This window comes from Callithrix jacchus, chromosome 7 (assembly GCF_049354715.1).
Source record: "Callithrix jacchus isolate 240 chromosome 7, calJac240_pri, whole genome shotgun sequence".
Taxonomy (NCBI): domain Eukaryota; kingdom Metazoa; phylum Chordata; class Mammalia; order Primates; family Cebidae; genus Callithrix; species Callithrix jacchus.
In genome coordinates, this window is record NC_133508.1 from 60,424,882 (window position 1) to 60,437,875 (window position 12,994).

A 12,994-nucleotide genomic window follows, 5' to 3' on the forward strand; every position below is an offset into this window, starting at 1 on the left:
ACTTCTGCCTCCCAGGTTCGAGTGATTCTTTTTCCTCAGCCTCCTGAATAGCTGAGATTACAGGTACCTGCCACCATGCCTGGCTAATTTTTGTGTTTTTAGTAGAGACGGGGATTCACCATGTTGGCCAGGCTGGTCTCGAACTCCTGACCTCAGGTGATCTACCCACCTGAGCCTCCCAAAGTGCTGCAATTACAGGTATGAGCCACTGCACCTGGCCCATTCAGTTGTTTTTTTTTATTCCAAGTTTGGAAGCAGCCCCTTCTAGGGGTCTGGCTAAAACCCCAGCTCTGAGCTGGACAGTGGGTGCTTGAGGGTAGAGGCTCGAATTTGCCCTCCTCCATCAGCTCAATTTCCTGGAAGTGCCCTCTGTCCCGCTGGGTGAATCCAGGGGAGTTGGGGCTTCTATCTCGCTTATGGGGATGAGAGAAGGGAACTGTGGCAGCAGAAGGAAGAGGCTTGGTTCCTTCTCTACCACGACCTGCTGTGTTCTTCTCTTTCCATCCCTGTGTTCCTGTTAAAGGAACTGGCTGACTCAAAGCCGGCTACAGCCTGGAATGTGGGCCCTGCTGCTGAGGATTCAGTGCCAGCCAGGGGGGCCTCTTACTGTCCGAGGTTGACGTCCTTGTATATCAGAGGCTAACCTGCAAGCCAGCTTTGTGCCTGCAGGATGACCTTCTCTTGATTATATACCATATCTAACACTTTAGAGAAGAGTGTTTCTTGGATATAGTAGGTTTATATTAATAACAAGAGTCACAGTTTATTTCAGGCTTATCATGTGCTTTACATAATTACCTCATTTAATTTTTTTTTTTTTTTTGAGATGGAGTTTTGCTCTTGTTACTCAGGCCGGAGTGCAATGGCGTGATCTCAGCTCACTGCAACCTCTGCCTCCCAGGTTCAAGTGATTCTCTTGCCTCAGCCTCCCAAGTAGCTGGGATTACAGGTATGTGCCACCATGCCCGGCTAATTTTGTATTTTTAGTAGAGATGGGGTTTCTCCATGTTGGTCAGGCTGGTCTTGAACTCCCAACCTCAGGTGATCTGCTCTCCTCAGTCTCCCAAAGTGCTGGGATTACAGGTATAAGCCACTGTGCCCAGCCTACCTTATATATTTTTTACAAAATTTTATAAGATACAGGTACCTGTTTTAGAGATGAGGAAAACTGAGACTGAAAGGGTTCTTATTAAACATTAAGCATCCGGCTGGGCGCGGTGGCTCAAGCCTGTAATCCCAGCACTTTCGGAGGCCGAGGCGGGTGGATCACGAGGTCAAGAGATCGAGACCATCCTGGTCAACATGGTGAAACCCCGTCTCTACTAAAAATACAAAAAGTTAGCTGGGCATGGTGGCACGTGCCCGTAATCCCAGCTACTCAGGAGGTTGAGGCAGGAGAATTGCCTGAACCCAGGAGGCGGAGGTTTCGGTGAGCCGAGATTGTGCCATTGCACTCCAGCCTGGGTAATGAGCAAAACTCCATCTCAAAAAAAAAAAAAAAAAGATTAAGCATCCTGAATCTGAAAACCCCAAATCTGGAATGCTCTAAACTCCGAAACACTTTGAGCACTGACATGAAGCCACAGTGGAAAATTCCACACTTGACCTCATGTGACAGGTGGCAGTCAAAAATGCAGGTACACAGTACACAGTTTATTCAGCATTCCCAAGGGGAAAAAAGACACTCCCAGCCCCCTTCAGCTGCGATACCTATTTTCCACTCACACTCAGATTCTTCCACAAAAGCATGCCCATAAGAGGTAACATGAGGCCAGGCACAGTGGCTCACACCTGTAGTCCCAGCACTTTGGAAGGTTGAGGTGGGTGGATTACCTGAGGTCAGGAGTTCAAGACCAGCCTGATCAACCTGGCAAAGCCCCATCCCTACTAAAAATAAATTAGCCAGGTGTGGTGGCACATGCCTATAATCCTAGCTACTTGGGAGGCTTAGGCAGGAGAATCGCTTGAACCTGGGAGGCAGAGGTTGCAGAGAGCCGAGATTCTGCCACTGCACTCCAGGCTGGGTGACAGAGCAAGATTCCATCTTAAAAAAAAAAAAAAGTTAACATGATGGCACATTTGCAGGCTAGACATGCCAACTGCAGGTTGTTCCCCACCTGCCTCAAAGAGGACGGAGATCTATGCACATCACTCACATAGGTTTTTTAACTATTATTTTCTGTTCTGTGGTGTAAAGATATTGTTCAAAGTATAAAGAGAGCCCTGCAGATAGCCCTGTGAGTAACAGTGATGAGAAGAAGAGGAAGCAGGCCAGGCGAGGTGGCTCACGCCTGTAATCTTAACACTTTGGGAGGCTAAGGCAGGTGGATCACTTGAGGTCAGGAGTTCAAGACCAGCCTGGCCAACATGGCGAAACCCTGTCTCTACCAAAAATACAAAAATTAGCTGGGTGTGGTGGCAGGCACCTATAATCTCAGCAACTTGGAAGGTTGAGGTAGGAGAATTGCTTGAACCCAGGATGCAGAGGTTGCAGTAACCCTAGATGGCGCCACTGCATTCCAGTCTGGGTGACAGAGCGAGACTGTCTCAAAAAAGAAAAAGAGAAAGCAGTTATGTTTATTGCACAGAAAGTCAAGTTGCTGGAGAAACTGGACAGCAGCGTAGGTGTGAAATGTCCTACAGAAGAGTATGGTGTTGGCATGAACACCATAGATGACCTGAAGAAACAGAAGGATAAACTGGTGAAGTTCGATACTGAATATGATGAACAGAAGTTAATGAAAAACAGAAAATGCATAAAGCGTGAAAAATGAAGATCTCGACTGTGTATTGAAAGAATAGATCCAGAGGCTGGGCACGGTGGCTCACGCCTATAATCCCAGCACTTTGGGAGGCCAAGGTGGGCGGATCACGAGGTCAGCAGTTCCAGACCAGCCTGGCCAATATGGCGAAACCCCATTTCTACTAAAAATGTAAAAATTAGCCGGGCGAGATGGCACACACCTGTAATCCCAGCTACTTGGGGAACTGAGGCAGGAGAATCGCTTGAACCTGGGAGGCGGATGTTGTAGTGAGCAGACATTGTGCCACTGCACTCTAGCATGGGCAACAGAGTGAGACTCCATCTCAAAAAAAAAAAAAAGAGTAAATCCATTTGGCTGGGCACAATGGCTTACACCTGTAGTCCCAGCACTTTGGGAGGCCAAGGTGGGCAGATCACTTGAGGTCAGGAGTTCGAGACCAGCCTGACCAACATGGTGAAACCCCATCTCTGCTAAAAATACAAAAATTAGCCAGGCATGATGGCAGGTGCCTATAATCCCAGCTACTTGGGAAGCTGAAGCAGGAGAATTGCTTGAACCTGGAGGTTCAGTGAGTTGAGATCCTGCCACTGCACTCCAGCCTGGGCGACAGAGCAAGACTTCATTTCAAAAAATAAAAAAAGAGTAGATCCATTAGCATTGCACTGATGGATCTATCCAACATCATACTGGCATACTGAAGGCAACGAGCAAGATCTATCACGATTAATTGAAGGAAACTAAATATTCAACAGGCTGGTTGCAGAATTTTTTGGGGTGTGGGGACAGGGTCTCACTCTATCACCCAGGCTGGAATGCAGTAGTGTAAATGTGGCTCACTGTAGACTCAGCCTCCTAGGCTCGAGTGATCCTCCCACCTCAGCCTCCCAAAGGAGCTGGGAACACACACACACACACACCCCCATCATGCAGGGTCTTGCCATGTTGCCCAGGCTGGTCTTGAACTCCTAGGCTCAAGCCAACCTTCCCATTTTGGCCTCCCAAACTGCTACCGGTATGAGCCACTGCACCTGGCTGGTTGCAGAAATTTAAGAAGAGACATGACATTACATTTATAAACATTTATAGGCCAGGCACGGTGGCTCATGCCTATAATCCCAGCACTTTGGGAGGTTAGGGTGGGAGGATTACTTGAGGTCAGGAGTTGGAGACCAGCCTGGCCAACATGTCAAAACCCTGTCTCTACTTAAAAACAAAACAAAACAAAAGTTAGCCAGGCATGGTGGTGGACGCCTTTACAGGGAGTCCACCTTGGACTTTGGGAGGCCAAGGTAGGTGGATCACTTGAGGTCAGGAGTTGGAGACCAGCCTGACCAATAGGGTGAAACCCTGTCTCTACTAAAAATACAAAAATTAGCCGGGCCTGGTTGTGCATGCCTGTAATCCCAGCTACTCGGGAGGCTGAGGCAGGAGAATTGCTTGAACCTGGGAGGCAGAGGTTTTAGTGAGCTGCAATCATGCCACTGCACTCCAGCCTGGGTGACAGAGAGAGACTTTGTCTCAAAAAAAAAAAAAAAAGAAAAGAAAATGCATGATGGGCTTATTGAAGGACAAGAGAAGTATGCATTCCTAACAAAATGATAAACCATGTCTAAGGTAAAAACCACTGGTAATGAGGCAGATAAGCCCTGGCATGGCGGTTCATGCCAGTAATCCCAGTACTGAAAGGCTGAGGTGGGAGAATCGCATGAGTCCAGGAGTTGGAGACCAGCCTGGGCAACATGGAAAGATCCCATCTCTACACAAAATTTTAAAAATTAGCTGGGCTTGGTGGCGTGCACCTGTGGTCCTAGCTACGTGGGAGGCTGAGGTGGGAGGATCATGTGACCCCAGGAGGTCGTGTCTGCAGTGAGCCATGATCACACCACTGCAGTTCTGCCTGGGCAACAGAGCAAGACCCTGCCTCAATAAAAAAGGGCGGATGACTCTGGAGGAAATATTTTAAAAAGCCATCCAAGAGAATGCCTCCTTTTCCCTAGGGGGACCCACTTCCTGCTCCCTCCAACTGCTCCTGATGTTTCTTCTCAACCTAAAAAAAATACAGTGTACAGTAACCTTTTGATCAAAACCCTGCATCGTAAGTGGAGACTGAAAGCCTGCCATTTGTGGTTGCTGTTTTTTGTTTTTATTTTTTGAGACAGGGTCTCAGTCACCCAGGCTGGAGTGCAGTGGTGTGATCTCGGCTCACTGCAAGCTTCCTCTCCCTGGTTCAAGCGATTCTCCTGCCTCAGCCTCCCGAGTAGCTGGGATTACAGGCGTGCACCACCAGGCCCGGCTAATTTTTATATTTTTAGTAGAGACTGGGTTTCACCCTGTTGATCAGGCTGGTCTCAAACTCCTGACCTCTACTGATCCACATGCCTTGGCCTCCCAGAGTGCTGGGATTACAGGTGTGAGCCACGGTACCTGGTCTGGTGTTGGTGGGGAAGGGTCACCATTGTTTTACAGCTGATCCAGGTTTTCTGGTGATGCTCCTCTGCTGCTTAGTTACCCTGAACTTCTTCACTGTATTAATGACATAACATATATTTTGCTGTTAAGTACTTATGTATGAATAAGCATAATAAATTATTGCTTATTAGTAGCATATATATTTAGAGTCTGGAACAATGGTTATGCCAACCAACCAGAGTGTCCACAAGGGTGGCTGATAGTAACACCTTTGCTTTCTCATGGTTCAAGGTACACAAACTTTCTTAAAATATTGTATAAAATTACCTTCAGGGTATGTGTATAAGTTATGTATAGAACATAAATTAATTTATTGTTCAGAGTTGGGCCCCATCCCCAAGATATTTCATTATGTTTATACAAATATTCTAAAATCCAGAAAAATCCCAAATCCAAAAAAGTCTGGTCCCAGCGTTTTCAGATTAGGAATACTCACCCTGTAGTAATTTGCCCAAGGTCACATAGCTACTAGCTGGTCGAGACGGGGCCACATCTGCCTGTCTTCAAGCTCGGGACTCTTAAGCCACCATTCTGTTCCGTTTGCATAAATTCTATTTGTGCCAGGCGTGGTGGCTCACGCCTGTAATCCCAGCACTTTGGGAGGCCAAGGCAAGTGGATCGTTTGAGGTCAGGAGCTTGAGACCAGCCTGACCAACATGGTGAAACCCCATCTCTACTAAAAAAAAAAAAAAAAAAAAAAATTAGACGGGTGTGGTGGTGCACACCTGTAGTCCCAGCTACTTGGGAGGCTGAGGCAGGAGAATCGCTTGAACCCGGAAGGCAAGAGGTCGCAGTGAGTCGAGATCACACCACTGCACTCCAGCCAGGGCAGAGCGAGACTCTGTCTCAATCAATCAATTGTACGGGTTTACATTGTTACAGAATAAATTTGCATCATTATTTGCATGATTGATTTAATGTAGTTTTGGCAGTCTCAATACACAAGGACCACCAGCTCCTGACACTGGGAAGAGAGAACGTCCTCGAGGTCCGGAAACTCAAGAACTTGCTGATTCAGGGAGCTTTCAAAAACTATTTTTGGAAAACCCAGATCCAGGTCTTCAGCCGGCTTCACCTGCAGTTCTAGCACTACCCACAAGGGGGAAGCCGACGCTGCACTGCGCTGCCAAATGTGCCTCTCTTCCTCTTCATCTCTGTGGTTAGCCTGGGAAAAGAACCCGCCTCCTAGCCCATGAGGCCCTGGGCCGGAGGCTCTACTTTCTCTTCCTGTTCTCCATCATGGCGGTGAGTAGCTGGGAGTTGGATTTGCTTTTCTTGATCCGCCTCCATCCATGGCAGGCCGAGTCTGCGGGGGCTACCTCGCCCGCAGCCCGAAGAGTATGGAGCCCGCAATGCTTGCCAGCCCAAGGCTGGCAGAGCCGTTAGGGCCAAGGACGCAGGGTTGAAGCCTATCAAGCCCCCTGCCACCGTTCTAGGAGCTGTTCCGGGCAGTTAGTCGGAGAGCTCAGAAGCACAGCTACTAGGCTGCGGCGAAGGCATATGGGGTGAATAGGGGGTTCTAAGGCAGGGCGTTCGGGGCTTTTCCTGGTCCCAGGCACTTGAGATTACTCGGTGCTGGGAAACTTTAACCGGTTCCTCCGCTTAGGGAAGGCGCCAACCTTCAGACAGCTTCCGAAAGGGATTCAGGACGTTGCGTAACCACGTGCTTCCTGTTAACTCCGCAATTACCTTCTGTTCCCTCACTTAACTCCCTTTAGTTGGTCTTACAGTGGGGGCACTCTTTGTTACCCTGAGCCTCTTAGGGTTCGATCTCGAGTATCCTGAGTTTCTCTTCACCCGTTCCTTTCGTGGAGGAAGAATGGGTCCGGAGCTGACTTCCTTGATGCCTCCCAAACACGTTGATGCCCTTTAAACGTTTAGGATTTTCGTTACGATTTGGGATGAGCAGAAATTAAAATGCTAGGCAGATAGAAGTAGAAACTCAGGGCTGTCAGCTGTGAGTGTATTGACTGCTGCTCTTCCCTGTTGCAGCAGGATCAAGGTGAAAAGGAGAACCCCATGCGGGAACTTCGCATCCGCAAGCTCTGTCTCAACATCTGTGTTGGGGAGAGTGGAGACAGACTGACCCGAGCTGCCAAGGTGTTGGAACAGCTCACAGGGCAGACCCCTGTGTTTTCCAAAGGTGAGTAGTGACAAGGACATACAGGGCTGGCCACTCGGTCACCTGGTTATTTTTTAATTTACTTGCTTTAGAGTCTGTTTAGAAAGTGACAGTTCGCATCACTTACAGCATTGAACTCATGAGCCAACCAAGAAGTGTCTTTCAAGATTGGGTGTGGGATTGGAACATTGGATTTTATATGAGCAGATCTTAAGCTAAGACTAGCCCAAGTAACCAGGATATGAGATAGAGTGGAGTTGTCAGGAATGAAGTAAAGATGATTAGGTTTGATTTGCAGTTAGGGTTATATAGGCTGCAAAAAGAACAGGGCATCTCAAAAGTTATATACTGGGCTGGGTGCGGCAGTGGCTCAAGCCTGTAATCCAAGCACTTTGGGAGGCCAAGGCGGGTGGATCAAGAGATCGAGACCATCCTGGTCAACATGTTGAAACCCCGTCTCTACTAAAAATACAAAAAATTAGCCGGGCATGGTGGCGCGTGCCTGTGATCCCAGCTACTCAGGAGGCTGAGGCAGGAGAATTGCTTGAACCCAGGAGGCGGAAGTTGTGGTGAGCCGAGATCACGCCATTGCACTCCAGCCTGGGTAACAAGAGTGAAACTCCCTCTCGAAAGAAAAAAAAAGTTGTATACCTAGATTGCCTGGATTTGAGTGATGGCTTCGCTCTCTGAGCTCTCTGGACCTCTGCCTTTTTATTTCCATGAAGAGGGTAATTCTTTATAATTGTGGAAGGTAAAATGAATTGTATGTGTGCAGTTGCCTTAGGGCAGTGAAATATGGAAAGCCTTTGGATTCAGCCTTTGATTTCATTACCAGCTGTGATGTTTGGCAAGTTAATAAACTTCTCAAAACTTAACCTGCTGAAGGATGGCTGGATGTCTGGAAATTGGAAAATCTGTGCTGTGGATGAAATCTTATTAATAGATGTAGGCAACACTAATTAGAACACCACAACATAGAGTGCGGAGGAGTACATAATGTCTCTGAGCCATGGAGATAGTGTTCTGGGAAAGAGGTGAGTGTAGTGGGGGTATGATGGCATCTGACTCCTTGTTACCCCCTTTCTGCAGCTAGATACACTGTCAGATCCTTTGGCATCCGGAGAAATGAAAAGATTGCTGTCCACTGCACAGTTCGAGGGGCCAAGGCAGAAGAAATCTTGGAGAAGGGTTTAAAGGTGAGGCTGATCCCGTAATGGAGTGATATTGATCAGCACCCCCTTAGTAACATGTAGATAAGTTACATTTAATGTTCTGTTCTTTGGTGCCTTGATATTTATTAACCTTCTAAAAGGGTTTTTCTGCAATCATCAGGGTTAACTATTCTTGGTGGTTTAAAAGATGCTTGGGGCCAGACACAATGACTCAGCTCTATAATCCCAGCACCAGCTGAGAGCCACGTGGATCACTTGAGGCCAGGAGTTTGAGACCATCCTGGCCAATGTGGTGAAACCCCGTCTCTGTTAAAAATATAAAAATTGGCCAAGCTTGGTGATGGACACCTATAGTCCCGGCTACTCGGGAGGCTGGGGCATGAGGATTGCTTGAACCTGGGATGTAGAGGCAGAGGTTGCAGTGAGCTGAGATCGTGCCACTGCGTTCCAGCCTAGGCCACAGAATGAGACTTTTGTCTTAAAAAAAAAAAAAGATGTGCGGGGTGTGGTGACTCACGCCTGCAATCCCAGCACTTTGAGAGGCCGAGACGGGCAGATCATGAGGTCAAGAGATCGAGACCATCTGGCAAACATGGTGAAACCCTGTCTCTTCTAAAAATACAAAAATTAGCTGGGCATGGTGGCTCATGCTTGTAGTCCCAGCTACTTGGGAGGCTGAGGCAGGAGAATTGCTTGAACCCAGGAGGCGGAGGTTGAAGTGAGCCAAGATTGCGCCACTGCCCTCCAGCCTGGCGACAGAGCAAGACTCTGTCTCAAAAAAAAAAAAAAAAAAAAGATGCTTGGGAGTCATTTCATGCCTCTGCTTTCTCTGGGTTTTTCTCGGCCTTTTGGAAGCTGGGAGAGGTCATATTGGATAGTTGGGGTGTGAATCCGTAGTCTGGGTGTAGTGAAGAAGTTAGATTATGCTCCCAGCCAAGTTTCATCAGCCTTTGTTTTTGCTTTGGGGTGCATATTGCAGGTTGAGCTATTTGGGCATTTGGGGGTGGGAGGGTGTTGAAGATGATAAGGAATGTTGTTATTGCTGCATTTTGCTCCGCAGGTGCGGGAGTATGAGTTAAGAAAAAACAACTTCTCCGATACTGGAAACTTTGGTTTTGGGATTCAGGAACACATTGATCTCGGTATCAAATATGACCCAAGCATTGGTATCTACGGCCTGGACTTCTATGTGGTATGAATATTTAATTTTTTCCAGCTCCAGGTCTGTGAGGAGAGGGGAATCTTTATTTCATATGTGGTATGTTGGTGTTCACATGTTGGGTTGCAGCTTTGAGTATTGTTTGCCTTTGTGCTCTCCCCCTTGGGAAAATGTGCCTCGTTTGTGGCAAGTGTAGGGGTGCAGCACTGAAGAAGATGCACAAGATCCCTGCTGTTGGGGAGCTTGCAGTCGAGGATCTATAAAGCATTCAAATGGCTTAAAGGTGGATGAAGGAAACTGTTCCATCCAGCCAGTGATTTGAAACTTTGGAGAGAGGCAGTATTGGTGCTGCGTTTGGCCTGTGGGTTGCCTGCACTGAGGCTGTTTTTTCCCCTGGTTCGTCCAATAGAAACAGCTTTGGGTGATGCAGTGGTTTGCTCAGGAATGGGGTTTTAACATAGAAATGACCTTTTGTGTTACTGCAGTATTATAGTCTAGCAGTAAAACTGAATAGCCTAAATCAGAAGTTATGAGTAGCGTGGAACCTGGAAAATGCTGGCACCCTCATTAGACTTGAACGCCCAAACAAGTAATAAGAATTGGATACTCACAGGAGGTTGGAGGGACAGCACACCTTTGGGAAGCACATTTGAGCTGAAGCAGAAGGAAGAAAATATATGTTTGTGCTTCTTGGAGTTTTATGTTTTCTACACTGCTGGTGTGGCAATAGATTTATAAATGTTATTTTTAAAAAGAAAAGTTTCGGAGATTAGGGAGCAGTAATGAAGGTTCCTCAGCACCATTGGAAGATGGTTTTGGGGAGGGGGGTGCTGAGAGTTGCAGCCTCCAAAGCAAACCTCTATAGTATGGCCGTGTGTTGTGTGAGATGCTGGTGCCGGTTCTGTCAGACACAGATTGTGGGTCTTGCTCCAGAATTCATTGAACTGCCAGTGACTCTTGAAGATCTGTCTGCAATGTGTGAATCTTGTCCATCTGCTCTTGACTCTGAGCTGGCTAGGTGACTTTTGGTTATTCCTGGGACAGGTGCTGGGTAGGCCAGGTTTCAGCATCGCAGACAAGAAGCGCAGGACAGGCTGCATTGGGGCCAAACACAGAATCAGCAAAGAGGAGGCCATGCGCTGGTTCCAGCAGAAGGTAAAGCTGATTTCTCTCAAGTGAAGTGGTGGAATGTGCTGTTGGTGAATGGAGTTGGGATTTGGGAATGCAAAGTATAGTACGGTTTGGTGGGTATCTTTAAAGTTAGAGTATTGGGCACCTTTGCAAATCAGGGGCTTCCAGGGATGATGGTTTAAAAGAACATCCAGAACTAGGCCTTCTCCCACCTAAATGGGGGTAGTTGGAAGGGGAGGAATACAGCTTTAAAAAAGGACCCCCCTTTCTTAGATGATAGGGCAGTTCAGCACAGTGTAAAAACCAGCCAGCTTCCTATTTAGTCCAGAAAAGGATGGGATTCAGACTGAAAGTTCATGTATCAATCAGATTTAAATTCTCAAATGTTAGCCATTGCTGCAATCTCTGCTGTTGCCTCCTGTTCTGAAAAAAATTAAATCTCTTCTCTTTCAGTATGATGGGATCATCCTTCCTGGCAAATAAATTCCCGTTTCTGTCCAAAAGGCCAATCAATAAAAAGTTTTCAGTGAAATGTACAGTTCTGTTGTGTGTTCTGTGAAAGGATCCTGGCCATATTCAAGTCCTTGGACCTCAAGCCACTTAAAGCTTCGATGGGAGTAGCTGGTAACAACCCTGTCGTCCTCTGGTTGGATGCCAGTACTTCCTGGCAGATCAAGTCCAAGCTTCGTAGCATTGCCTGTGCTCGCCACACCTTGGTTGATGCACCGTGGTACAGTAGCCCCATTTAGAGGGGAGGGTATGGTTGATGTTGGGGGTTTGAATTTAGAGCCTCCATTAAAGGCAGGGTGCAGTGCTCCTGTGTTCAGGAGGGTCCCCCCATTCAGTGATTCTGTTGTGTACTAGAAATTTTGTCAGCATTGATGTTTTATGAAGAAATCACAGGCTTTGGTGTAATGGTTAAGATTAAATTTAGACTTAACTGTTCAGGCTCAGGTTTTTTTTTTTACGAGAATATAAGGTTGGAAGGCAGTATATGTAGATAAGAGGGCAGTCTTTCTATTTCCAGCCCTGCCCTTGGGTGAACTGCTAATCTGCCTCAGTTTCCATATCTGTATCCTGGAGGCAATAACGGTGGTATCTCAGGATTACATGATTTAATACTTAACAAAATGCTCAGACTAGTATCAGGCATGTAGTGCTCAAAAGGAGTTTAGTTTTTGTGTTGGTGTATATGAGAAATGCTACTTTTGCTCATTCACTTCCCTTTGGTGCAAAATGGAAATATTTTGCCTGTAGTGATTTTCTGTATCTCACCGAAGCTGACACTGGAAAGCCATCTTTTTTTTTTTTTGTTAAAGAGACAGAGTCTTGCTCTGATGACCAGGCTGGAGTGTGCAGTGGCACAATCTCTGCAACCACTGCCCTGGGTTCAAGCAGTCCTCTCACCTCAGCCTCTCGAGTAGCTAGGATTTGAGGCATCCACCAACACACCCAGCTAATTTTTTTTTCTTTGTATTTTTAGTAGAGGTGAGGTTTTACCATGTTGGCCAGGCTGTTTTCAAACTTGTGACCTCAAGTGATAACGCCCTCCTCAACCTCCCAAAGTGTTGGGATTACAGGCATGAGCCACTGTGCCTGGCAAAAGCTATTATATTTCTGACACAATACTTGGCCATTGGTTCATCATTTTCAGTTTTGGGTTTAAATTTTTGAGCACATGTTAGTTCAATAATTTATGAATTTGTGACTAATTTGAGTTCAGTTGTCCTTGGGCCACCTTTTCATTGCTGTTCGGAGGTTCTCATTTGCTGCTTTTGTAGGTATTTTGAAACTTGGAAATAGATTATTGGGTGTGCCTCATTTTTTAATGAAAACAGTTACCTTACCCAGTAAGATGAACTTTAGTTGGTTAAAGGGGAGCATCATGGAACGTGTTGCCATATACTTTTTATTTCATTTAAAATTAAAGTGTGCATTCATTTCTCAATCTTACTACAGGTCCGGGGCCCCTACCTCAAATGGAGTGAAGGAATGTCTCATTCTTAAAATTCAGCTTCATTTTTGTAGGGGGGGAACCATACTTGTTTTTTACTGACTTCTGAATTAAATTAACTTGGCAATAAACATCTTTAAGAACAGCCTTGGTGAATGGATAGGTAATTAGTCCTGGGTGCAGAGAACAAATGCTAGTTTCATGTAAATAAAGCATTTCAGA

At 46.5% G+C, this 12,994-nt stretch overlaps 1 protein-coding gene and 1 pseudogene across 2 annotated transcripts in view; both read left to right on the top strand.

Annotated features, from left to right (window-relative positions):
* Positions 1 to 6,321, top strand: part of LOC100415124 (U2 small nuclear ribonucleoprotein auxiliary factor 35 kDa subunit-related protein 2 pseudogene) — a 75,972-nt pseudogene extending 69,651 nt beyond the window's left edge. Inside the window, exon 5 of the transcript XR_013520601.1 lies at positions 6,158 to 6,321. The product of XR_013520601.1 is annotated as a U2 small nuclear ribonucleoprotein auxiliary factor 35 kDa subunit-related protein 2 pseudogene (transcript). The remainder of the gene's footprint in view (positions 1 to 6,157) is intronic.
* A 129-nt stretch (positions 6,322 to 6,450) lies between these two features.
* On the top strand, positions 6,451 to 11,350 carry RPL11 (ribosomal protein L11). The gene is made up of 6 exons (XM_035308121.3): positions 6,451 to 6,479; positions 7,227 to 7,377; positions 8,446 to 8,552; positions 9,589 to 9,720; positions 10,732 to 10,842; positions 11,272 to 11,350. The coding sequence occupies exons 1-6, from the start codon at positions 6,474 to 6,476 to the stop codon at positions 11,299 to 11,301; spliced, it is 537 nt and encodes a 178-aa protein (XP_035164012.1). The 5' UTR covers positions 6,451 to 6,473; the 3' UTR covers positions 11,302 to 11,350.
* The last annotated feature ends 1,644 nt before the right edge of the window (positions 11,351 to 12,994 follow it).

Excerpts from the sequence above, each read along its gene's own strand:
- RPL11 (XM_035308121.3), top strand. Across the intron at positions 8,553-9,588 it reads TCTTGGAGAAGGGTTTAAAG|GTGCGGGAGTATGAGTTAAG; the intron begins GTGAGGCTGATC and ends TTTGCTCCGCAG. Across the intron at positions 9,721-10,731 it reads ACGGCCTGGACTTCTATGTG|GTGCTGGGTAGGCCAGGTTT; the intron begins GTATGAATATTT and ends TTCCTGGGACAG.